General features: G+C 43.9%; 1 protein-coding gene and 1 long non-coding RNA gene across 2 annotated transcripts; both read right to left on the bottom strand.

Moving 5' to 3' along the window:
• Positions 1–296: 296 nt before the first annotated feature.
• On the bottom strand, positions 297–6,747 carry LOC125320250. The gene is made up of 3 exons (XM_048292385.1): positions 6,736–6,747; positions 4,051–4,057; positions 297–2,927 (listed from the first exon to the last, which is right to left on the bottom strand). The coding sequence occupies exon 3, from the start codon at positions 2,142–2,144 to the stop codon at positions 297–299; it is 1,848 nt and encodes a 615-aa protein (XP_048148342.1). The 5' UTR covers positions 2,145–2,927; positions 4,051–4,057; positions 6,736–6,747.
• A 3,126-nt stretch (positions 6,748–9,873) lies between these two features.
• On the bottom strand, positions 9,874–12,110 carry LOC125319508. The gene is made up of 2 exons (XR_007200777.1): positions 11,510–12,110; positions 9,874–11,115 (listed from the first exon to the last, which is right to left on the bottom strand). It is a non-coding gene; the product is annotated as an uncharacterized LOC125319508 (long non-coding RNA).
• Positions 12,111–26,156: the final 14,046 nt, after the last annotated feature.

Raw genomic sequence — 26,156 nt, 5'->3', positions numbered from 1 at the left:
CTCACCCCTAGGGTTGGAGTGTACAGGCGATAGTCCTTTAGTGAGAACCGGCAAAGGCACCAATTGGGCTAGTCGAGTGCCCTTTTCTATGAACATTGGTGGAAAAAGAGTCTGTACCATAATTTGAATTTCTCCAGTATAGTCCGCATCAATTAATCCTGTAAGTATTTGTAATCCTTCCATAGTAGCTGATGAGCGTCCGATTAAAAGTGCTCCGACCGCTTTCCCATTTATAATTATAGGTCCTTTAATCCCGGTGGGGACACGCTGCGGTCGAATGTCTATAAGAGTACAGTTTATTGAGATTGCCAAATCCAATCCGAGGCTCCCCCGGGTTGCGGGCTGGAGACGAAAGTGCTGGTCAGAGTCGGTAGAGGTGTGCAGGTGTTGATTTCCCGGGTCACTGGGTATGCTGCCGCTTTTGGTGTCATCGCGGGGCGGGCCTTCCCGCTCAACTTCCCGTTTCCCGACCTCCGGCAGGCAGTGCTGGCATGGGTGTCCGATCGGCAATGCTGACACCAGACATTACCAGCGTTGCAATCCCGTCTCATGTGACCGGAGGCTCCACAGCGAAAACGTCGCAGTCGGGTGGTCTGTCGTCGAGACCCGCTCCGGTGATTTTGCAAAGGTGCAAGGGCAACTAAAACCTGACTCTGATTTGCCTCAATCTGCCTCTGAGCTACCTCAGCCTGCTGTTTCATCCCTATTCCCAGTTCCTTTCCAAGTTCCTTTATTGCATTAACAATCATAGCTTGGGGACCTACAGGGACCTGTGACATTCTCTCTAGTGCCTCCTCAATAGTCCAAGTAGCAGGCAGAGTAACTAACACACTACGTGCAGTGGGATTACAATTCTGGATAGCGCATTGTTTAAGCAAAATACCATGCATATAGTCTGGAAGCCCAGTCGCTACAATAGCGTTTGCTACGCGATCTATAAAGGTACTAAATGGCTCATCTCTTCCCTGTTTGATACTCATATATGATGGTAATCTCCCTGGTTGCTTAATCTGATCTATTGCTCGTCGTGCTAAATTCATGCTTTCCCGAACCTTATCAGGACTTATGAGAGCCTGTGCTTCTGTCCGGGTGTAATTTCCCAGACCCATTAATTCCTCTAAAGTTACCCCATGTGAAGGATCTCCTGTTCCCCACTGCGTTGCTACCGACTGCTGGCATAAAGTCTGCCAGTAAGCTCCAAACAGCATACGCTGGTGCTGTGTTAGTATTAGCTTAGTGATATTTTTAATATCATTCGGTAGCAAGAGCATAGAGCCCCATAAATAATCAAGCATTTGACGAGTTGGTTCCCCTTTTAACCCAGATTCATTAACAGTGGCTTGCAGTTGGGTAAGCACTTTCCAATCTAAAGGTCTGATATTAACAGTGATCTGTCCTTGAGCATTAGGAGGTGAAAATTCAACTGGAAAAGCCTGTACAAACTCTCTGGCAGAATCTATGTCTCCCTCAGCAGCAATATTCTTAGCAACCTCTCTCCAAAATTCCTCTCGTTCCTTAGCTATCTCTTGAATTCCTGAGTCTGTGTTTACACTAAGCGAACTATTAGCTTGCTCAGAAGGGAGTGAAAGTGCTGCCGACTGGCTCTCAGGCGGCAGCGGTTGAGGGGGGGCTGTGGGGGATTGTTCAAACGGTGGGGCTGTAGGCAATAACTCATGCTCTAACGATGCAGAGGGGGCACTAACAGCTTGGGGAGATGCAGGAGGCGAAAACACAGAATCTGAAACTACTTCTCCTGTCTGCATAGTAAAAGTATTCATTGTGGGAGGTAACAGGCAGCTATCACCCATGTCCTTCTCCCGACTAAGCGGCGTTCCTAAGCGCTGCGCAGCGGCTGCTGCAGCCTTCTGCTCTGCCTCATACTGTGCCAAAGCATTACTCACTGCCCGCCACGGTTTCATCATCTTTTTAGCCACCTTATCATCCTGCGTAGCTGCATCAAATATCTTATCCCCAAACACTTTCCACTGCTCCCTCTCAAAAACTTCATTCGGATCAATAAAACAACCCTTAGCAACCCCATAATCTAAAAGTCCAGGGAGATCCTTTTTACAATCTATCCCTGGTGTGCTCTGCTTTTCTAAAAAGCATTTGAGCAATTGATACACCGCTTGTCTCTTAGCCATACCTAAACGTCAGCGCGCTGTTGCAGCCTTTGCAAGACCCGGCGGTGCATGGCCAGCAGGACTCCTCTGTAGGTGCTCCTGGGCTTGGAGGTGTGGACTTTTCACTACCTCTGCAGCCTCCCGAGCTGCTTACAGGACCGACGCAGACTCTCTATCGTGCCGTGGCTACAGGTTGTCCGCCTCTACGGTCCCTATTCCCCCCAGGTTGACGGACGCAGGTTATCCGTCTCTACGGTCCCTTTTTCCGTCCTCTGTTCGGGCGCCAGAATGTCGCGATAGAGGGGAAACCCAGACGCTCAATATGAGTGATCAGCAGGAATCCGATTTATTGATTGTACCAGAACTCCTTATATACTAACAATAATAAGCTTTATGCATATTCGTAACGGCGCATTCTAAGTGGTTCATGTGGATTAAGCTGATTCTAAACCCCTCCTTAGACCCCCTTTCGTGGTCAGCAGTTCTGCCTTTTTCCCTGGCCTTCTAACCACAGATGTCCATTGTTTTGCTGCCAAAACCTAACCTTGCTGGATCTGCAAATAAACCCATAGTTCAGCAATAAGACTCAATAGTAGTTCAGTTACTGAGCAAGATACATGTAATATTCTGTAACTTCAGTTGTTACACAGGATGTGTGGTGCATTGTCTTATGAGACCTTGCTCAGCTAGCTGCAAGGGTCTATGTGCCCATTCTCACGTAGCCAGCTTCTCAGATCAGTAAGCTGCAAAGAATCTGTATATCCTGAATCTATATGTCCCTTTTCACGTAACCAATCTCTCACACTTCAGTCTTTAGGTGCAGAATGTGAAGTCACAGAATCATAGAATTGATTCTACCACTGTATCCAGGGCAGCCTGCATGGTCATACTGTATTTTTCCCCAGGAGGAATAAAGAGAGGGAAAACCACATATGCTCAGGACATATCTTATGGTACTGATGGATGGGGGAGAAAGGCAGAGGGGTTAACAGCCTTTCATGGGGTTTGAGAGAGAAAACTCACTAGCAGAAGTGAGTTTTTGGGAAAAGTCTGTCTTGTAATCATAGGTCCCCAAAATATCTGGCAACATAAATGTTAGATGTGCTGGACATGTAGGAAGTGACCCTCACAGATTTGCCAGTGTTGCAGGGATGTCAGCTTTTGTGGTGGGACTTCAAGCTCAAACATCCCCAGGGGCGACTTCATTCAAATTTAGTTATCATCATGTCCTCATAAGCTGCACCGTGTGAGACAAACCTAGCTGTGGATCCTTTCTGAGATACAACAGAAAAACCCAGCATATTATGACTGGCAGGGTCCTTGCAGATGCTATTTAGCATTTTCTTGACCAAAATAACTTGTCATGCTGCTGACTTGTGTGTACATAGTATGTGCTAATGCCAAAATGAACCCAGCCTTTACCTGAGCGTAGGTGCTTTTCTAGAAGCGAAATCTAATCAAGGAGCTAAATGTCTCATTATCATTCTTGCACTTTGAATTCTGCTTTTTCATCTGTCTTTGTAATTTGGTATGTAGCTTGAGACTTTATCATTTTCTCAATGTCCACCACACCAAATGCACCTGGAAACTACACTTGTGAGAAGAAGGTGGGAAAGCAAATTGCTGGAGCTGCAGCTTTTTTTTTTTTAAGCTATAAGAATAGTTTTATTTTTCAATAAAGTTTTATAGGTAAATTGTTCTTTTCAAGTTTCATTCTAGAGTCATAGGGATTTTTTTTTCCTTGGTGATAATTTGCAGAACTTGAGAGTGTGTTTCCTTCCCTATTTTTGTATATACACAAAATAAAAAGGAGTTTATGATTCAGCTGGCTGCTTCAGACTCAAAATTCCGAGGTTAGTTTTATGCAAGAATGATTTAATTTTTTTGAAAACTTTGCATCTGCTGATCTTAAAGTCCTTTAAAAGACAAATACACTATCTACATCTCACATACAAGAAGTCTAAAATACAGAGCATTATATTGCTTTTTCAAGATCATTAAGGAAAAAAAATAGTAGGAAAGTAATACATATGGAACTAAAACATGAAAAAAAAATTTTATCATTATACAGTTATGAAAAAAGTTAAGCAAAAATTAACTGGATAGATAGGAAAAAACTGTAAGTTTTTTGAAGCTTAAAGTCATGGAAAAATTTGTGCATACAGCTGAAGTACAGCTTGTCTAAACATCTGATAGCATCCTTGGTTGCTTCTACCAGAAGCCAGCTCAATTATCAAAAGTGGGGATTAAATGCTTCATACTGACATCCTGTGCAAAAGTGACACAAAAGCCCTGTGAATGTTTGTCTGAGCTTTATGTAGTCCTGCATTTTTAATACTTTGAAAGCTTTTCCAGGTTTTTTGCCAGGAGTTAGTCTGTTGCCAATGATGTGTGGTTTACACTAAGCGAACTATTAGCTTAGTGGTTTTAATTATCGGTAAATGTTTTATAGGTATTTAAAAATAAGCTTAATGGAAATACAAACACTTTATATCCAACCCAGAGAAATATTTTGCTATTATGCATTTTAGTCAGTGGTAGCCACAGGTTTTATACAGGCAAGTCAGGCAGTGTAAAAATATTTATTATTTATTCAGAGGTTCAGAGATTAATGCTTACTACTATTCAGACAATAAACCATGTTTCCATTTTACTGAGTATCCCCATAATGCTGTCTGTATCAGGTGCAGATGTGCTGTACTTGCAGACAGACCATCTGGTAAACTTTAATTCTTGGAAGAATTCTTACTATAAATTATTATTTTCATTCTCTAAGATGATTTTCTGTAGAAATGTATATATCTTAAAGCTGTTTTTAAACCTGATACTTTTAGCATTTAGAAACATGACTGAAAGTAGATAGTGATGCTTTGTGAGTTACTATTCATAGCTGGTTTTAGTGGAGGTTTTAGGACTGTATCCATCACAGATAGTCAGGAATTAGGGCAGTACTGAATTTGGTATTTATCTATAACTGTGTATGGCATAAAATAAAAACTGCTATGATACAAACTCCCCCCACCTTATGCTATGGTATTAAGTAAAAATCAGGAACCAACTGAAAAAAAGAAAAACCAAAATATTTCTGGAATTCTTCCACTGGTTTCAACACCTTCCAAACTCCCCTAACACTGGCAGCATTGGGATGCAAGAAAGAGGTCAGTGGTTGTAGTGGGTTGAGTTCGAAACCAGGCAGAAACACCAATTAAATGTAGTGCGTTTGGTTCAAGATATTCATTACTTACTTATTTTCCTTCTGTGAGATAAGAATTAGGAGAAAGCAAAGCAGGCACAAACCTTAAACAGTTGCAGTACAATGAAAGAGCTTTATTACTAATAGAATTAAAAGTAAAGAGAAAAGAACAAAAAAAAAATTAAAGCAAATCCCCCTCCCTCCCCCCTTTCCAGCACTTCTCTCCTTTTACCCAACTCGCACAAAGGATAACAGAACATGGGATGTTAGTCAGTGTTCCAGTTCTTGAAAAGTCTCTCTCTTATGCTTAAGGAAAAAAGGGTTTTCTTCAGTTGCACGTGGTTCCCAAACTGCCACCAACAGCAGACCCGCCCGGAAACAATCAATCTGCTGTGGTGTAAAACATCTCTCCCATGAAAAATCTCACAGTTCCTTCACACTGCAAAACATGGGCCATCACATGGGGTTATTCATCTTTTTAAGGATAAGTTATTTTGGCCTGCACACAAAGGCTTTTCTTCGCCACAAGTCTCTAAAAGCCTCTCACTGCTTCTATATAGCCTGGCATAGGCACTCTTCACAATCTTCACAGGCACACAAGGATCCTCCGTCCCCCCATGTTCTTCAAATGGATTAAAGAGACAAACAGTTTGTGGTATTACAGTTTCTTACCACGGCATGCAAGAAGGTTTTTTAAGCTACGCGCGAGAATCGCGGCACCGCCCTCTTTTCTCCCATTGCCATGCTCAGCTCCGTCCCACGGGACTCACTTCTCTTTCTCTCTGACTCTGAAGCCGCCATGTTGAAGAGTGTTCTTGTTCGGGCTTTACGGTGGGGAAAGCCTCGCTCCCTCTGTGCTGCTGGCTGCGTGGTGTCCTCTTCAGTTCAGCACGGAGTGTGCTGGCTGCAGACAGGAGGCTCTGCCGGCTCCCGTTGACTCCGCCGGCTCCGCATGGAGAGGAGAGGGACCCGCCTGTCCCCAGAAGCCGCGCTGGATGGGTCCAGCTGTGAGCAGTCCATGGCTGGTTTTAGCTGTGAGCAGTCCATGGCTGGTTTTAGCTGCCTGTGGCTCTGGGACAGTCCCCCCGCAGTGATCCAGGGTCCGTGCCGCAGCGTTGGGAAAAGGGGGAAAAGGGCAGTGGCCCCGGCCCGGCCCAGCAGGGCCTGGAGGCTCCGAGCCCCCCCACCTTCCAGCAGGCGAGCTCGGACAACAGGGAAATCCCGGCTTTCCGTGCAGTTTAAATATGTAAATTGTGAGAAGAGTCATTGGTCTCAAAGACTGTCCATCAACTCAAGGTCAACCCAATACAGTGGTGAACTTGGATGCCCTTCAGCAGTACTTAAAGCACTTGAGATTATATATTTAGGCTTAAGTTTAAGTAGAGATGCAACTCCTGAGTCCTTCATTATAGACCTAACTCTTTTAAAATTATTTAGAAAATAATTTTTTTGAATAGTGGATTACACCCTTAATTCTTGCTCTCCTACACATGTGTTCTTGTCCCAAACTAGATCTAAGCTTTATAGAGACTAACAAAGAAAGCTTTCTGCACTAATAAGGTTTTCCACATGATACTCAGAAAACCTCTGCTGTTGTCCTTAGGTCATGGTGTGTTTGATTTGAAAAAAAAAAAAGCTGTTAGAAAAAAGAATAACTATTTTATTGGGCATGTCCTGAAACTCTTGTATGTTTTTCTTTTAATGTACCCTGACTAAATTACACATTTCTAGATTGAATATGTAAAATTTTGATACAAAATTTAAAACCATTTCTCTAATCAATCTCATGACTACTTATAGATGTGTATTAGCATGCTTGAGTGTTACACTGGAGATATTTGTTGTAGCTTACTGCAACCATAGAACCATACTGGCTTGGGTAGAGCCATTGGCTTGGGTTGCAAAGGACTTAAACATCATCTTGTCCCAACACCTGGGACAAGATGCCTTGGGCAGGGACACTTCCACTAAACCAGGTTGGTCAGAGCCCAGCCTCACCTTGGACACTCAGCTCCTCAGCTGAGTACCCACTGAGCCACAGCAGCAGCATTGAGCAGTGCTGGGAGCTGCAAGCAGTGTCCCAAAAGCCAGAGTGCATTCAGGCAGCAGTGGGAGAATTTGGGAGGAAGGGAAGAAGGATCTGGTTAATGAAGCACTGAAGAAAGAGAAAAAGGAAAGAGAGATCTGATAGGAGAGGATCACCAGTCCTGGGTCTAGCATTGATCCAGCCAAGGGTGTCCAGGGTATTGTGAGTTCCCCACCTGCGTTCTGTGAGGGTACCTTTTTATAGGTAAGCATATGTAGCCTCCCTGCATTTTTTTCTTACCTGTCAGACTTTTCCAGTGGTTCTGAAAACGAGGCATTTCAGCCAAGGACAGCATTAATACTCTTTTATCCCATCTTCACTGTCACTACTGTAAATCTGTGGGAACCTGCTCATCTTTTTCCTAAAACCTTCTCTGGTGAAATTTTTGCCATCTTGTGGCAAGTGCAAAACTGCAAGAAACTTACTGTGGGAAGGGATGGATGGGTGAAAATCAGAAATCATACAAAGGATTGGCACTAAGTTTGCTGCAGATGGCACCTGATTTCCAGGGCTGTGACATGGTATTCAGCCTTCAAGGGTTACCAGGGATAGTTTGTGCCCACTTCCCTGCAGTGGTATCAGGGGAAGCTCTGCTGGTGGACAGCAAGTAATACAGTATTTGCTGTCCTTGTAAGTCCACAGTGTCTCTTACAAAACACTGCAAAAAGTGATGTCGGCATGAAGACAGACATATCAGCCAGCCCGGGTCTGCTCCAGAAGCCTCAGGCTGCAAGACAGAGAAGGCAAACACCTAAGGCAGAGACATTTCACACAAGTACAGATGGTGGTTTGGGGTAGAAGACTGAATTCTGGTCAAAACTTTAATTTTAAAAGGTTTGCAGTTATTCTTCCTCTCCAGGTCAATATTTCTGACTTTGCAGTACAGTGATGCCTCACAGAGTGTTTTTTACTGCAAATGTTTCAAATTCAAGGCTATTATGATGAAAATGGCTATTTTGAAAGCATGTATCTCATTAAGTCTTGAAGCCATTCTTAGCCTGTCATATTTGGAAAGGAGGAGGAGGTTCAGGCCAAGAGATGGGGGAAAAAGCCCAACCCTTCAGTACTGAGATCCTTCCCTTTTCTCAGTTCTGCTCTGCTCCCAGCCGCTCATTCAAGGACAGCTGGAAACAATGGCTGAGCCCAACAAGAACATCACTCTATCCATCTTCATCTTGTGGAGGCTGCTGGCCAAGTCCTTTGTGTGTCAAAGAGGCAGACTTAGTCAGAGGAAAGTCAGCCCTGATCCTGACTTTTGTGGCTGTCAGGGTGAAATCTGTGTTTTAGGGTTTTTAACCTGAAAGATTTTCCACGTGACCTGGGGCTTCACGTGGGAGCTCCAAGCTGAAGATACAAAGTCCTCACTCCTCTTTGCTCAAAAAGATAAAGACTCAGGGGCTGGCTCTAGGCTGTAAATGCACAATCAACAACTACCTACATTCTTCTATATGTCCACTCATGCTCAGTTAACAAGAGAAATCATCTGGACAAGCCTGGACCATTACAGGCCCATCCTTTTGAAGGCCAGGGATACTCCAGTTCATATACAAAGACTTTATAAAGACTGGGATGATTTTTCATTCATGAACCTGATGAGTTCTGCTTTTTCCTACACCAAAATCTTAACACCTGCAGCAGCAGGTGGGGCCATCCCGTGCACAGGTGCAACCTCACCAGCAGCACTGCAAGCTGGGATGCTTAGCTGTGTTTTGCACCATGGGTTAGCCCAACTGTGAGCTGGCATGGGACAGAGGAGTGGTGACAGGCTCCTGGTGAAACCAACAGGGTGCCAACCCCCCATCACCTTCCTATGCCAAGGACACCGTGCCCTGCCCCACTCCCAAGGGTCTCAAGCAGCCTTCTGGTTTTCAGGGATGCTCCTGCTTTATTCCCTGGTGATGACCTTGTAGAGTTAGATGCAAGCTATGCAGAGCCTCCTGAGCCCATAGAATAATTTTTAACAGGCATATAAATCAGCTTTGTGTAATTTACTGGATTTGTGGATTTTTCATTGTAAATTTAGAATGTCTTTTTCCATTTTAGGGTGTTGCATTTTCTGGTTTTTTTCCTCTTTGGAGCAGAGTGGTTTTTTTGTTTGTTTGTTTGGGGTTTTTTTTTTTGTTTGTTTGTTTGGGGGGTTTTTTTGTTTGTTTTTTAGGGATCTGGACCAAAATAACAGCCAGAAATATGCAGGCCTAATAAGTAACTAGACATTACACATCCTAAAGGAAGTTTACAGGCACAATGAAATGTGACCCAGAATAAGGAGCTCTGCTTGTAAACCCTCTGTCTCGGCCAACTCTCGACAGCAGCACTCTTGCATGCTCTGTCAACCAGCAGCCGTCACCAGGCCAAGGGGAGGCACCGAGGACAATTCACCCCGTGCTCCCCAGCATTCCTTGTGCTGCTGCACTGCACAGATGTAGGAGCACCCCACCCAAGGCAAAGAAAGGACCCAAGTGTCAGGGTTCAAGAGGTGACATTTTATTGAACTTCAGCTGAAGGAGAACAGAAGGGCAACAACGGCTTACGTGTTCAATCACAAAACGCCCCAAGAGGCCTCAGGTACTGGGGCTTAACATCGTTGGCATGAAGACAATTGAGGAAGCTGTAAAATACTCTCCTAGGAAGAAAGGGGCATTCACAGCCCTGTTTGAAGGTTCCCAAATGTTGTCCTCCCTCAGTCAATTTACCCCAAAAGAGTAAGGTTATGGCATTGCTGGCCACACCTCTACCCTGTCAGCTGAATAAATAAATGACAGGAAACTTAGGAAAAGAACCAGACTCCAACGTCCCCATAGGCCTGTGCAGGAATCAACAGCTGTGTCTCTCTGGAAAGACTGTTTGTGACAGACTATGTTGAAAAAAGCTACAAAAGGGACAGAGTTTCCATAGGGACACTTTAACCCAATTTCTCTTGAAAACCCATTGAAGTACCTTGCCTCCAACACATCTCCATGTGTTTTTAAAACACTTGCAGAAGACCTGGATATTCCCTGGCTCACTGACAAGGTGAAGCCAAGATTAACAATCAGTCCTGGGAGCTGCTTCAGCTGACAGCTTAGAGCAGCCCATCCGCGTTCCTCTGTACCCCTCCAAAACAAGGTGATTTGGGGTTGTCCAAATTCCTACGCCTTCGACCACTTAAGGCAAAGAGCTTGAATTTACAAGAAAGGTTGGAAAACACCCCTATACTTAACATAAAGAATTTCCATTTGCTGCAATATTTTCTTAAAACGTGTGCATATTCTTAGTAGAGGTACTGGGTTCCCACCATCTACTGATAAAATTATTTCAGTGGACAAACCTAAGTGTTGAAGAAAAGAATTGACCAGAAGAAAGCCACTCCAAATATGACATAAGTGACAATAAAAGAAGGAGTTAACAATAATGCAACTTCTTTATTCTTACAGTTGAATACTAAATTCTGTAAGCTTTGACCAACTAATCCTTTTAATGTTTTAAACAAATAATCTTCTACTCAATGCTAACGTAAACTACTGTTCAATACTAACTTGAATAATCCTAAAAAAACTAATCCTCTATTTGAAATAAAAAAGCCGGAGTTCATTGATGTTCTCTTGCTGAAACAGACGACTGGTCCCAGGACTCCACTTGCCCCCTGTCAAATTCAGATACTCACTGCTGAATATGTGACAGCTTTTCGTGGAGATACTGCTCCTGCTGTTCATCTCAGAGTAGCTGGGGCTACCCTGTGAAGGAGAATGAAACAAAAATTAGGACATACACACATTTCTGCTGAGTTTAGAATTTGATGTCCTTTGCTTTAAAATACCCTTGACCCAGACTCAGCAGTTACCAAGCCCTGCAGGTCTGGTTTTACTTATGTAAAACACAAAAAATACACATAGTTTGACTCTAGAGATTTTTTCCCTCTGTGAGCTACCACCCTCCTGAGAACATTGCAAACTGAGACACTTGCAATAGAGACCTAAAAACATATTCCAGACAACAGAGAAACTTAACAAGGAGCATTCCCTAAGTTGTTTGTTAGTTTCTAATGTAAACAGTGGTGGAACAAGTAAAAATTAGGAACAAATGAATAGCATGGTGGAAAAACTGCTGGCACAAACTGCACAATCTCACCTGCTGAAGGATCTTTCCAAGGGAACCCTTGTAATTTTGCTTGAGCCCATCTCTCTACAAGCGAGCAAGTAACTCTGGGTTCTCGTAAGTTCTCAGAGCCAGTAAGTGAATCACCCTGTCCCTGTAGGGTCACTGATAAACAGCGTTGCACAGAGTCCAGTCAGTGCAAGCTTCACAATTTTCAATTCTGTTTTGCCCCCATCGGACTTGGGAGTCTTCCCCTGCACCCTGGCAGGCATCGCAATTCCTGAAATTTATCTTCTTCTTGCACCTCATGAGTGCAGGCAGAAATGGAGCCCATTCTTGGAGACAGGTAAAGAGGAGAACAGGATGTCAAAGCAGGACTAAGGCAGAAGGAGAGTGGCCACCAGCTGCTGGCTGGACATCACTGGGCTTCTGCTCAATCCTCTGCTTCTTCCTCACCACAGGACTTGTAAAGATGGATGCCAGAGGCCATTTCTGCAACAAAAACCAAATAATAACAAAATCTATCATCAGACTTAGGTTTTGCTGCCATTCTGAAAAAGCAGGCAGTTGTTGAAAACACATCTTTCTTACCTAAAAAGACCTGTCAAACAAGGAAGTACTGCAGCTAAATATGTGCTCTATTTCATTCCTAATTTCTCACCCTCATATTTAGCAAGTCCTTCTCCAAATCTGCAGCTAAAAGGCTTTGGGAGAAAGACACACCCTTCAGTAGCTCTATCAAAGGCTTCCCCAAAATGAGGAGCTCAGGCTAGTTTTCTCTAGGTCCCTGCTTCTGCTTGGACACACCAGGAAAAGACTCAGGTCTTGCTGTCACACACCCACACGATTTACTAAAGCAGACACAAGAAGCCCCTGGTGGGGTGCTGAACAGAGAGCATGGATGATAACAACAGAGAGTAGCCCCAGGGTGGCTGCAGGTGTCATGCCTGATCTTCTCCAGAGGAAACCCTGGATCACAGCCTCTTCCCTACCAAGCACACACTGCTCCCATCCAGGCACATCAGCAGCTCAGAGCACGAGTGCCAGACAAGGCTCTGTGCCAGCCTGCTGACAGAAATCCTGTGGGCACGGAGGCAGGTCGGAAGAGGGTGCTGAGGCCTGCACCGTTTCCTGCTCTGGCTGGAACAGAGCTGGGGAAAAACAGAGCTGTGTCCTCCCTCCTCTATTTAAAGAGACTTCTCTCAGTGGTGGAAGGCTTTCTGTACTTCCCAGTTTGTTGCTCGACATTGCACACATAAAGCACGCATTTCATCTCAGAATGCCTCCAACATTTCACACATGGGATCCCCTGAATCAAAGCGCTGCCTTCAAAGTTGCCTAGAGGGAAGAAACAATATTCCTACAAGTGCATCACCACAGTAATTTGTCCATATTCTAGACTTCCCTAAGATTTCTATTGAAACAGTACCACCGAGATATGTGTGCATGTTTTAGGTAGTAGATCTGTCTGTCCCCAGATTAAAAGAAGTAAAAGTAACAAAGATGCCCAGAATCAGGAATTCATCTCTTAGAAGCCGAACTAAATCCCACCTTGGGATAAATTTTGATGAGCAGTAAATCTTTAATCAGTTGAAATTCAGTACCAAGACAGATAACAACTTGTGCCAGGGATGCATCCCAGGCCAGATGCACCTGACTGCTGTGCTGGACAGTTCTGAAAAGAAAACTACAGATGCCTTTTACATTTAGGGAGGTACTGGCAAGCACTAGCCTGGACTGCTGCCTTCTGCCCAGTGACATGCCCCAGCAAGAGCCCTAGCACAGGCCTGACTCAACTGCTTCCCTGCAGGGCCAGACTCGCCCTCAGCCTTCCCATGCAGCACCACTGGCTCTATCCAACATGGCCCAGGGCCCTGCCGGGCCTGCTCAAAAGGCCACAGGTGCCCCAGAGACCAAGAGCTGCAGGAGGCCTGACTGCCCTTGCCAACATCACTGCTCTGACAGACGCTGCCAGCAATTTCCAGTGTTTTATACCACACACACACACCTCTCCCTCCCCTCCTGCACTGCAAATACAAAGAGGGGATGCAACACCACAGCTGCAGCTGACCCTGTGCAGCTGCACTGCAGGAAGTAAGGGCCCATTCAGGCCTGACCCACCTCGGTGTTCATCTCTTCAGCTCTTCCCCACACCCTGCCCATCTCCTCCTTTTTCTTTCCATCTCCCTAGTTCACATTCACTGTTAAATAACACCTGTACTATTGACTTTGGAATAATGATCTTGCTTGCGTCTTAATTCAGGGAAAGGCTTCTTTTATTAACAAAATCTTTACACCATGGCTATCCACACAGGAGTTAGGAAAAGCAGCACATTAATACCTTCATCAAAATCCAAGGGACACGAGTACTTCAGCTTCCCCAAGTCTTGTCACTTCTTGTTGGACTGCTGAGTCTCCTGCTGCATCCTGGCAGCAACTGGGATTCTAGAACTCCAAAATTTGTCTTTTTGTGGCACCTCATGGATGCAGGGGGAAATGGAGCCAACACTCAGAGACAGGTATGAAGTGGAACGGGATGTGGAAGGCAGCACCAAGGTAGAAGCTGCTGGCTGGACGTGCCTGGGCTGCTGGTCAATCCTCTGCTTCTTGCTCATCACAGGGCTCGTAAAGTTGGAATTTAGAGGCCCAGAGTTTGGATGAGGTTCTGTACTCTTGCCAGGAGCAGCAAAGTCAATTGCATGGTATAGGGGCTCCTGGCACTAAGGCGCCAATAACCTGCAGACAAAACTTGAGTGTTCCTCCTTAATGTGGCAAGACTGGGTTGGAAAGAGCTCGGCACTTGTAAATTGCTCTTTGGCTCTTTTCAAAGCCACTAGGGAAGCACTGCACACACAACCTCCAAGCCAACCTTTTTAAAGAAATGCTTAAGAATTAAGATAATAAAAAGAGCTGCCATGAGGAAAAGTCAGCTGAAACAGGAAGGAGCAATCAGGATCTTGGTTATGTCTTATTACCACAGGCCTGGGCCTTAGGGTATATCACTGTGTCCCACAGCCATAGGGAGGAGGAGGAGAGAAGATCTAGCAGGCAGGAATTGTGCAGCAAGATTGATCTATTTAATTATTTTACAAACTCTTTTATAGACTTTTTTCTTCATCGTCTAATTGGACAAAGGATCAGCCACCCCTTGGGGTGATTGGCTAAAATCCTAAAACATCCATTGTCAAAATATTTTTCTACTATACCATAAACAAGACTTTTCAAGGTTGCAGGTGGCTTGGTTGTTTACATACCCTGCTACCTCTTCTGTGAAAGAGAAAAGTCTCTCATAGACTTAGAAAATAGCAAGAAAATCCTTGCTAGCAGCATTTTTGTATCTACAATGTCTCTCTGCTTTTCATTGGGGTTTTCTGACAAGCTTAAAAACACCATGATCCTTTATATTCTTTATTAGCTTACACTGCCACTGTGTACACACACTAGTCCTGTTAAAGCTCAGACCTTCTTGCCAATCTGGACTTCCACCATCTACTGATAAAATTATTTCAGTGGACAAACCTAAGCCTTGAAGAAAAGCGTTGACCAGAAGAAAGCCACTCCAAATATGATATAAACAACAAAGAGAGAAGGACTTAACAATAGTGAAATTTGTTTATTCTTAAAGTTCAACACTAACTTCTTTAAACTCAGATGAAGTAATCCTACATTTTTTGATGAGACTGACAGCTGGTCTGGGGGGTCTTACAGAATCAGACCTGAAACCGGTCAGAATTTACCCGTAAGAATATTACAGTGAATCTCTGTAGCTTTAGTAAAACCCACTGAGAAAGCCAAGAAGATGTTCTGGACACAAGGGAAGGATGTTCTTGCTATGGGACATTGAGAGTGTACAAGGAGAACTTGTAGATAATACGTAGCAACTATACTTTTGCTTGTATAGCTGATTGTTTTTCTGCCTGAATGGTCATTGTTTGTTAGACAACCTTGTCATGGCTTTTTAAGCAGCCAATCTTAAATTAGGCTACAGCCTTTGCGAAGAGGTATAAGAATAGCAGTAGAGAAAATAAAAAATCTTTCTAACTTTCTCGACTATGGATTCCGACTAGTGTGGCTTTTACGTCCACCTCAACTACAGCCACATGTGGTGACGCTGAGATGTGATTCAAAGAGCCTGCCTGGAGAGCTGGAAGCCTGCGTGGAGAGCAGGGGAAGCAGATTCAATGGAAAGAAAGTAGCAAGGAGAGCTACCGAGATCCAGATCGGACTGCAACCTTTTAAAGGTGAGCCTGTTGATAACAGAATGGGAGCAAATACATCTCAAGAGGAAAATCCAAGAGTTAATATATGGATGTCGATGTTAAAATGACGTGGCATAAAATATGATAAGCTGATATTGCAAAGACTGTTGCTTTGGTGTAAAAATCAAGGAATAGAGACCACATGCATCAACGCTTTTACTATCCGAACTTGGGAAGCAGTAGGATGGCGTATTCTTGACCTTGCTTCTAAGGGAGATTATACTGTTAAGAATTTATGATGACATGGAGGCTAGTTTTAGACACTTTGAAAGAACTGAAAAAAGAGCAGGACACTGCAGCTGCCCTGGCAGAGAGAACAGACACAGCTAATGCTGATGGGACTGAAAACATTGCAGTGGGAGGGGTAGGGGGGCACAGGCCGGTGAAGAAAGATCTGTATTGTTTCCAATACCCAAGCTGCAGAGGGCTTTGCCTCCTTCCTTTTCGGGTCCTGCTTCTCGATCTGCTTCTACCCCGCCCTGTCCCTACAAATCCTTTTGACCTACCTTTACCACCCACTGGGTGGGGTGACAGTGATGGGAGGGGTCAGAATGAGAGCGTGCCATCAGCACCCCCGCTGCCCGCTGCCGCACCCCCACTGTCTGCTGCTACTAATCCTTTTGTACAAAGTGCAAAAGAATCTGTGCCAGGGGTTCAAAATGATAGCCTGCTTTATAGAGATACCTTAACTTTGCAACCCGTATCTGTAGCTCAGGGTATGCGAGATCCTGCTGCTGTTTGGAGAGATATCAGGCTCACAGCTTTATCTGATAAAGATTTTGAAGCAGCAGAAAAACTTTAAATCATTTGGCAATCACCAAATTCAAAAGAGCCACTAGACTCTGTAAATTCTGCTTTCCCGGTTATCAGAGGCAGGTGTCAAGCGCCGGATCAGCATGTTCCATTTAACTGGCAGGTATTATCTGAGCTACGCCAGCTTGCTACTAATTACGGTTTGGGATCCCCGGCTGTCCTGGGTTGCAGTGTATTCTATCACCATCCTCGTGAGCTGTTGAAACCAGGTGGGGCAGTGTTTCCTTGCCTCCTCCCCCCAGACTATCTTTCTGTTAATTGCCCATCATTGTCCTGCTGCCTGACTCAGAGATAACTCCCTCCGGACTATCTGCTGTTAATGAGCCTAATCAACACTTGGCCTCATGACTCAATACCCCATTGTGAGATGCTCCACCCAGAGGGAGGAACCAAGCATCCCATCGTGGATATAATCTGGGACTCTGAACACCAGAAGCAACCCTTCCCACTGGATTTCCAGAGGACAGGAGCTACACAGCCACCACTGGACTTCCTGAGGAAGAGCAGACTCTTTTACTACAGGATCACTGCTTCAGAGGACTGCAGCCACCATTCTACCAGACTGCTACCACCACCCTGCCTAACAGGGTGTCAGGTTGTACCTTGACTCTGCCAGTTTGAACCAGTGTTTTCTTTTACTTTTTTTTTTCCTTTTCTTTAATTTCCATTAAATTGTTATTCTGACTTGGTGCCTCCCACTGGTTTGTTTTCGAACTAGTACACTGGCTGTGACCAAAATGCTGAAATTCATAACAAGTGAAGAGTTAACTCCCTTTGATTTAAAGCAGATTGCTAGATTGCTTTGTACACTGTTCAGTATACTGTGTTTGAAACTGAGTGGAGGGCTTCTTGTGAAGAGACTGCTTTAAACAATGTGTGATTGCCACTAGTTGATCCTTGATTTGGTGCAGGTTTACCTCAATTAATGGGGTTGCATCCCGTGGATGAGCCTCAGCTGCAGGCTCGCCTGCACCCTTTGATCCTAGCACAGTCCCGTGACCATGCTTTGCAGGCTCTGTTTAAAGTAGCGAGTATGTCAGCTCCTGGGAAAAGCTACACAACTATCAAACAGAGCCCTAATGAGACTTTTATGGCCTTTTTAGACCTTCAGGACACGATAGGAAAACAAATTGTAGATGCATATGTAAAAGAGGCTTTAATTTTGCAAATGGCACGAGACAATGCAAATGAGGAATGCAGGAAAGCTATCGACTTACTACATATGAAAAAACCTTCATTGAATGATATGATTAATGCATGTGCAAAAATTGAAGCTGCACCACATCAAATGGCTATGCTAACCGAGTCTGTTACTACAGCTGTTACAGCAGCTATCAAAATGACACATAACTGTTTTGGCTGCAGACAGCCTGGTCACTTTAAATCTCAGTGCCCACACAGAACTCTGTCCTCTGGAGAAACTAACAAAGTTGCCAACAACAGAGCAGCTCAGGGAGCAGTTCTGTGTAACCAATGTGGTAAACTGAGACATTATGCAAAACAATGTAAATCCCCTTTCCATACCAATGGGCAGCCACTGAAAAATCAGGGAAACTATTCACGGAACACGAGGGGACGGCGCGTGCAGACAAAAATACTTCCCCAGGAACCGCTGTGCCCAGCACAGGTTTATGAGACCGGCTTGCCGGCGGAACAAAAGGCTCAGCAGGGATGGATGTTTGCACCGCTGACACAGTGATTATAGACTCTCCTACAGTTCATAAAGTGCCTTTGGATGCACATGGACCTATAGGGCAAGATTGAAGTGCTTTGCTAATGGGAAGATCCAGTGCTACTTTGCAAGGGATTTTTGTGCATCCAGGAGTGATTGATGCAGACTTTACAGGACAAATATGTGCAATGGTTTCTACAGCCACTCCTCTTGCAGTCATACCTGCTCAGACTCGTATTGCTCAACTTGTACCTTTCAAGTCTCGTGTTCCCAGGACCGGACTTAAAAAGAGAGGAGACCAAGGCTTCGTTTCTACTGGCATGCCTCAAGTTTTTTGGACTCAACAACTTTCTGAGCAGAGACCGCAACTGATTTGTGAGCTAACACTGAAAGGAGCACAGCCACAGACTGTTAAGATCAAAGAGTTGATTGATACGGGAGCAGATGTCATGGTGATTTCACATCACGACTGGCCAAACTCGTGGCCTGTCACTGCAGTGGGAAATTCAATTGTGGGTCTTGGGGGAATGACACAAAGTTATTTAAGTACACATTTTGTGCTCATAAAAATTCCAGACAACCAGGTTGCTACAGTTCGCCCATATGTGACTGCTGTGCCTCTAAATTTATGGGGATGTGACGTTTTGGCCACTTGGGGAGTTACAATTGGCTTAAATTTTTAATAGGGGTCATTGTGCAGGGCGGTTGCCACCCAGTAACACCCCTACGATGGGTAACTGACCATCCTGTGTAGCAGGCATAATGGTCCCTAACACAAGAGAAACTTGCAGCCCTAAGCAATTTAGTTGATGAGCAGCTATTGCAAGGGCACATAGAGCCATCTGTCAGCCCTTGGAATACTCCTGTATTTGTGATTCAAAAGAAATCAGATAAATGGCGAGTGGTGCATGATCTGAGATGGATTAATGCAGTCACGGAAAGAATGGGTGCACTGCAACCAGGCATGCCATCTCCTACCATGATTCCTATAACATGGGACATTTTAGTTGTTGATTTGAAAGATTGCTTCTTTACAATTCTCTTACATCCTGATGATAGACCAAAATTTGCATTTTCAGTACCGACTGTTAACAATGCTGAACCTGTAAAACAATATCAATGGAAAATTTTACCACAAGGTATGAAAAAGAATCCAACTATTTGTCAAATGTATGTCGCCCAAGCCCTATGGCCTATCAGAGAACAATTCCCTAACAGTTATTGCTATCACTATATGGATGACATATTGATAGCATCTCCTTGCAAACAGGATTTGCAGAACATACAGCCAGAGCTTTTAAAGGCTCTTCACAAACAGATTACAGATTGCACCAAAAAAAAATCCAAACAGAAGCACCCTGGAAATATTTGAGATTAAAAATATTTGAACATACCATATGCCCTCAATCTGTTCAGTTTGACACTACAGTGCACACTCTAAATGATGCACAGAAATTGCTAGGAACCATTAATTGGCTGCGTCCCTATTTAGGATTCACCGCTGCACAATTTTCTCCCTTGTTTAATATATTAGCAGGAGATTCAGATTTAAACTCACCAAGACAGATAACCCCTGAAGCTCAACAAGCCTTAGATAAGGTGCAACAAGCTATTTCCATTCACTGTGTGTACTGTGTGGACCCTGACATTGATATCATTGTTTTTGTTGTAATTCCAGAATTTCATCCAACAGGTATTATTGCACTGGTCTGATCATTGGTCTGATCATTGGTCCCCTGACCCACTGCATATTCTAGAATGGTTGTTTTTATCTCACAAACCTAAGAAAAAACAGTCACTACAGTTTTTTAATTGATTGCTCAGTTAATTATTAAATGTAGAAACCGATGCCTGCAAATTGCTGCCAAAGATCCTGCTAAAATTACTATTCCTATTCAGCAAGGTTATTTTGAATGGTCCTTGGCCAATAGTTCCACACTGCAAAGCGCACTGCAGAACTACACAAAGCAAATTGATTACCATTTTCCCAGACATAGATTATTATAATCACTGAATACTACCCCATTACCAGCAAAACCAAAATTAAGTCATACGCCTGTAGATGGGCCTACAGTATTTACAGATGGGTCAGGAAAGACAGGAACAGCAATTGTCACCTGGAGAAATGAGGACGGATGCCAGACTTTGCGGGATCAGGGTACTGGATCCACACAATTGCTCTAATTAAAAGCAGTTACTGTGGCCTTTCATCATTTTAATGAGCCTTTTAACCTAATTGTTTACTCAGCTTACGTTGCAGATGTTGTACAATGAGTAGATTATTCCCTTTTGAAAAAAGGTAATAATGCTGAATTGTTTCTTTTGCTAAAAGCTTTATGGACAGCTGTTTTGCAACGCATTTATCCTTTTTATGTTTTGATTATTAGGAGCCATACAAACCTACCAGGATTTCTTGCAGAAGGTAATGCTTGTGCTGATGCATTAGCTAATCCTGTTTGGGCAGTTCCTCAGCCAGATAAACTAGCCCAGGCTAAAACATCTCACACCTTTTTTCATCAAAATGCGTGCACACTGTGTAAACAGTTTTCACTAACACCTACAGAAGCTCGTGCTGTTGTTAGTGCCTGCCCAGATTGTTATAACTTTAGTGGACCTTCACCCTTAGGAGTAAATCCCCGTGGTCTTTTGGCCCTACAGCTTTGGCAGACTGATGTCACACACATTTCAGAATTTGGTCACTTTAAATATGTACATGTTTCTATTGACACCTTTTTCTCTGTTGTATGGGCTTCTGCTCATGTTGGAGAAAAGGCCCATGATGTAATTTTGCACTGGCAGCAAGCCTTTGCTGCTTTAAGCATACCTGCCTGTGTGAAAACTGACAATGGGCCAGCCTTGCCTCTCAAAAAGTTAGGAATTTTTTACATTTGTGAAGCATCTCTCACAAATTTGGTATTCCTCATTCTCCCACTGTCAGGCTGTTGTTGAGTGTGCTCATCACACACCTAAAACTGTTTTAGAAAAACAAAAAGGGAGAATGCAAGGGGAAACCCCACAGTCCAGATTTTTGAAAGCTATAGTTACCATAAATCACTTGACCATACCAGCTCATTCAAACAATCCCTCAATTTTAAATCGTTATTATTCCTCGCAGTCCACCAGTGGAACACATTTGCCTCAAGCTAAAGTATGGGTAAGGAATTTGCTTACCAGCCAGTGGGAAGGCCCCTGGGACCTTGTCACTTGGGGGCGGGGATACGTTTGTGTTTCCACAGATACTGGACCACGGTGGGTGCCAGCAAGGTGTGTGCGTCCTGATTTGCGGCAGAATATCCCACCTCCTGTTCGGGCAGATCCTGAGGATAACAGCAACACAGGCTGATGACCTTGGCAGGGTAGTTCGAGCTACCTCTGACCAGAGAAAGCATTGAGCACTGATGACCAAGGAGGACTCTATTGCACTGTATATCCCTGCAATCAAGGGGTGTTGGCTTGCACTGGGATGTACTGGAGTGCAAATGGCAACGAACAACAGAAAATGCAGGTGCCAATATGGTACTTGTCAGTTTTGCTGAGCTTAGTGCCTGCTTTTTCTGCTTGGCCTGTCAGTCAGCTGAGAACCAATGTGTGGGATACCCTGGCTAATGACACAGGGCAAGATACTCTGTGCTTAGACACTGCTACTCCTGACAATCCTTTTTCTACCTGCCTTGTTGGCTTGCTGATAGATGGCTGGCCAAAGCCTAGGACAGTTAGCAAGCTTTTACAATCACGCAGTCACGCTGATGCTTGGGATCAGTGGGCTTCATACCTTCCCCATGCAACTCTTGAGCCACAAGAAATAGAGTTTTTAGGACCTGTGAAAATGGACCTTTGTGTTAAGTTTAATTACTCTAGATCTGATCACTCCAAAGGGCAAGATGTTTCTCCTAACCAACCCATATTTGCAAATGAAATGCCTGGTGCAATTCCAGTTCACCACATATTTCACACTCTACTACTGTTCCTCTAGCTTTGCCACCAGGGGTGTTTTTTATTTGCAGAGACTGAGCATGAGCTGTGATTCCATCACACATCAAGGGAGGTCCTTGCAGCTTAAGACAACTCTGACTGTTAACACCTAACACATCTATGATTTTACAGCATAAACCACGGAGGGGAAAACGTAGCATCCATGCATTTGCCCCTGATTGCAATGACAACACTAAATTTTGGCCATCAGGTACTCGATGGGCTGTTTCCTTCCTTTCTCACCAAGTAGCAGCTGCTAAACCATTGGGACTGTTAAACAAGTTAGGATGTTGCTTAGCTCGGCAAACTAACGCTACTTCATTTGCTTTAGCTGGATTATTATCAGATGTTGGTTCAGTAAGGCATGCTACACTGCAAAATAGAGCTGCCATTGATTTTTTGTTATTAGCACATGGACATGGATGTGAAGATTTTGATGGAATGTGTTCTATAAATTTGTCTGATCATTCAAAATCTATTCATGCCCACATCAAGGAATTACAAACAAGCGTGCCAAAATTGCGTGAAGAATCAGAATCTGATTGGGTCAATAGTTTGTTTGGCAATTAGCAAATTGCAGGATGGGTCAAAAATCTGCTTAAAATTGGATGCCTGATCCTATTGGTAATTTTTTGCATCCTGCTCACTGTGCCATGTTTATTGTCTTTTTTGCAAAGGGCCCTGCAAAAGTCAAGAAACACTGCCTTTGTAATACAAAGAAAAGGGGGACCTGATGAGACTGACAGCTGGACTGACTATCTCACAGAATCACACCTGAAACCAGTCAGAATTTTCCTGGGAGAATACTACAGTGAAACTCTGCAGCTTTAGTAAAATCCACAGAGAGGGCCAAGAAGATAATCAATGAGAGAAGATGTTCCGGACACAAAGGAAGGATGTTCTTGCTATGGGACATTGAGAGTGTACAAGAAAGAATGTGTGGATAATATGTACAAACTATTCTTTTGCTTGTATAGCTGATTGTTTTACTGTCGCGATAGAGGGGAAACCCAGACGCTCAATATGAGTGATCAGCAGGAATCCGATTTATTGATTGTACCAGAACTCCTTATATACTAACAATAATAGGCTCATGCATATTCGTAACGGCGCATTCTAAGTGGTTCACGTCGACTAAGCTGATTCTAAACCCCTCCTTAGACCCCCTTTCGTGGTCAGCAGTTCTGCCTTTTTCCCTGGCCTTCTAACCACAGATGTCCATTGTTTTGCTGCCAAAACCTAACCTTGCTGGCTCTGCAAATAAACCCATAGTTCAGCAATAAGACTCAATGGTGGTTCAGTTACTGAGCAAGATACATGTAATATTCTGTAACTTCAGTTGTTACACAGGATGTGTGGAGCATTGTCTTATGAGACCTTGCTCAGCTAGCTGCAAGGGTCTATGTGCCCATTCTCACGTAGCCAGCTTCTCAGATCAGTAAGCTGCAAAGAATCTGTATATCCTGAATCTATATTTTACTGCTTGAATGGTCATTGTTTGTTAGACAACCTTGTCATCGTTTGTTAAGCAGCCAATCTTAATTAGGCCACAGCCTTTGTGAAGAGGTATAAGAATAGCAGTAGAGAAAATAAAAAATCTTTCTAACTTTCTCGACTATGAATTACGACTAGTGTGGCTTTTATGTCCGCCTTGACAACAGCCAAATAACCTAAGTCTTGAAGAAATGAATTGACCAGAAGAAAGCCACTCCAAATATGATATAAATGACAAAGACAGAAGGACTTAACAATAGTGAAAATTCTTTAGTCTTAAAGTTCAACACTAACTTCTTTAAACTCCAATGAACTAATCCTACATTTTTAACAAATAATCTACTGCTCAATGCTAAGAGAACTTACTGCTCCTTACTAACTTAAAAATTCCTACAATAACTAATCTTCTATTTGAAATAAAACATCCGGAGTTCATAGGTTTTCATAGGCTGAAGCAGATGGCTGGTGCCAGGACTCCACCTACTGCTTATCAAATTCAGATATTCGGCTCTGACTATGTGACAGCTTTTTGTGGAAGTACTGGCACCTGCTCCTCATCTCAGAGTAGCTGGGGCTACCCTGTGAAGGAGAAATAAAAAGAAAATTAGGATATGCAAACATTTCTGCAGAGTTTAGAAGCTGACGTCCTTTGCTTTAAAAAACCCTTGCAGCAGACTCAGCAGTTACCACACCCTGCAGGTCTGGTCTCACACATACCTGTTGTATCTGCTGATAATCTGCTAGGATGCGATGAAGCAGCATCTTCAAGAAAAAAAACCATAAAGAACATTTCATTACCACCATAAAATGCAAACATATGTAAACCACTAAAAATACACTCAGGTTGACTCTAGAGATTTCCTTCTCTGTCAGCCACCACTCTTCTGGCAGGTTTGCAAAAAGAAATCCCCAACTCCCGGCATCACCCAAGATCTGCAATTAAGCCTCTGCTCTAAGACTCTGCCTGGGACACCTCTCACCTCACTGTTTGTTCAACCCTCAAGCAGGGTTTCTTGGGCAGGGTCTTGCAAAAATCGCACCCAGCCCAAGAACTGTCTGAGCATATATGCCAAGTCCACAGTTTCCCTTTGTCTCACTGGTAGCCATACCAGGGAATCCAAGACACTGCTGTGATGAAGGACAGTCTTCACCTGTCGCCATGACCGCCACTGACCACTGCCCAGGCTAGGCTCCTGCGGTGTGCGACAGGAGTGGGGAGCAGCTGGAGGCTCTTGGCTTTAAAGCTGCTCCTCAGGAGTTCAGCTCTGCCCAGGGGAGCTGAAGCTCCAGGCACAGTGGCTGTCAGCAGTCCGGACGAGGGAAAGGATAAAAAGTAGCAAGGAGCCTTACCACAGGAGGTAAGCCAACTTTATAGGAGGCAACTCACAGGGGACAAGCCTCGAACAGCTCCAGGGAACCTCTTATAAAGGGAGGTGTTACAATGGGGATGGCTTAACTGGGGACCAATAGAAATCTCTAGGGGAGGGATATGGACAAGGATAGACATTTCCTTGGGCCAATAGCCTCAAGCGGAGGAGGGAAAGGGATCACATGCCCCAAGGGGGCCTGGAGGTTTAGGGGATTTCCAAAGGGGGAGGTATCTAGAGGGGTAGGGTCTCGGGGGATTGATGGGGACCATATAAGGGTAAATTGGGAGGTTTCAGGTGATGGACACTGGACCTTCAGGAACAACAGGAGGGGTTTGGGTGATTGATAGGGAAAGAGCTAGAACAAGGGGAGGAGAACAACCATGTAGGGAGCACCGGGGGAGCGGCTTGGGTCTGGGGCAAACCAACTGGGAATAGGAGTGGGGAAGGTAGGGATGAACCATTGGAGTACAGAAAACTTATATAAAAATACAATAAAGGTATCGCATCACCACATTCACCGTTTTGTCCTTCTTTACCTGATAGGCTTCAGAGCCTGCAGCCAGGGACTTCCATTGTTCATAATACTGTCTGAAATTTGTTTGGATCTTGTCTATCTGAGTATGTAAATGCCAGTATTCCTCATACTCTGCACTGAAGTCATCCTTGTAGTGCTGGCATTGCTCCAAGGAGACAATGGCTACGTACAATGGGATGATGTAGTTTTATGAGTCATGCAGTAAGGTGGATGGCCCATTAGCAGAAGATATTCTCAGAAGGAGTTATCAGGGATGCATCATGGAAGAGATAAAGAACACTGCCCCACCTGGTTTTAACAGTTTATGAAAATGATCATAAAATACATACTTTTAGTTACATCTTACATTGTAACCTAAGACAGGGTTTAAAGTTTGCTAAATTGAATGGGTCAAGTTAATGCTCTGAGAAGTGTTTTATGTTGATTGGATGTTGTACACGTTTTGCCAAAGATCCCTGATTTTCTAAAGTTTGCCAGTAAAGTTGTTTGGACCTTGTCAGAGACTGAAATATTGTAGTTTATGACTTACACATTTTCTTTTTTAAATGTAATTTTCTTTTAAAAC

Source organism: Corvus hawaiiensis, chromosome Z, assembly GCF_020740725.1.
Source record: "Corvus hawaiiensis isolate bCorHaw1 chromosome Z, bCorHaw1.pri.cur, whole genome shotgun sequence".
Lineage (NCBI taxonomy): Eukaryota > Metazoa > Chordata > Aves > Passeriformes > Corvidae > Corvus > Corvus hawaiiensis.
The sequence above is the reverse complement of the archived record's forward strand: the minus strand, read 5'-3'. Positions and strand labels throughout refer to the sequence as shown.

Coding starts and splice junctions, on each gene's coding strand:
- LOC125320250 (XM_048292385.1), bottom strand. CDS start 2,144: ATGGCTAAGAGACAAGCGGTGTATCAATTGCTCAAATGCTTTTTAGAA.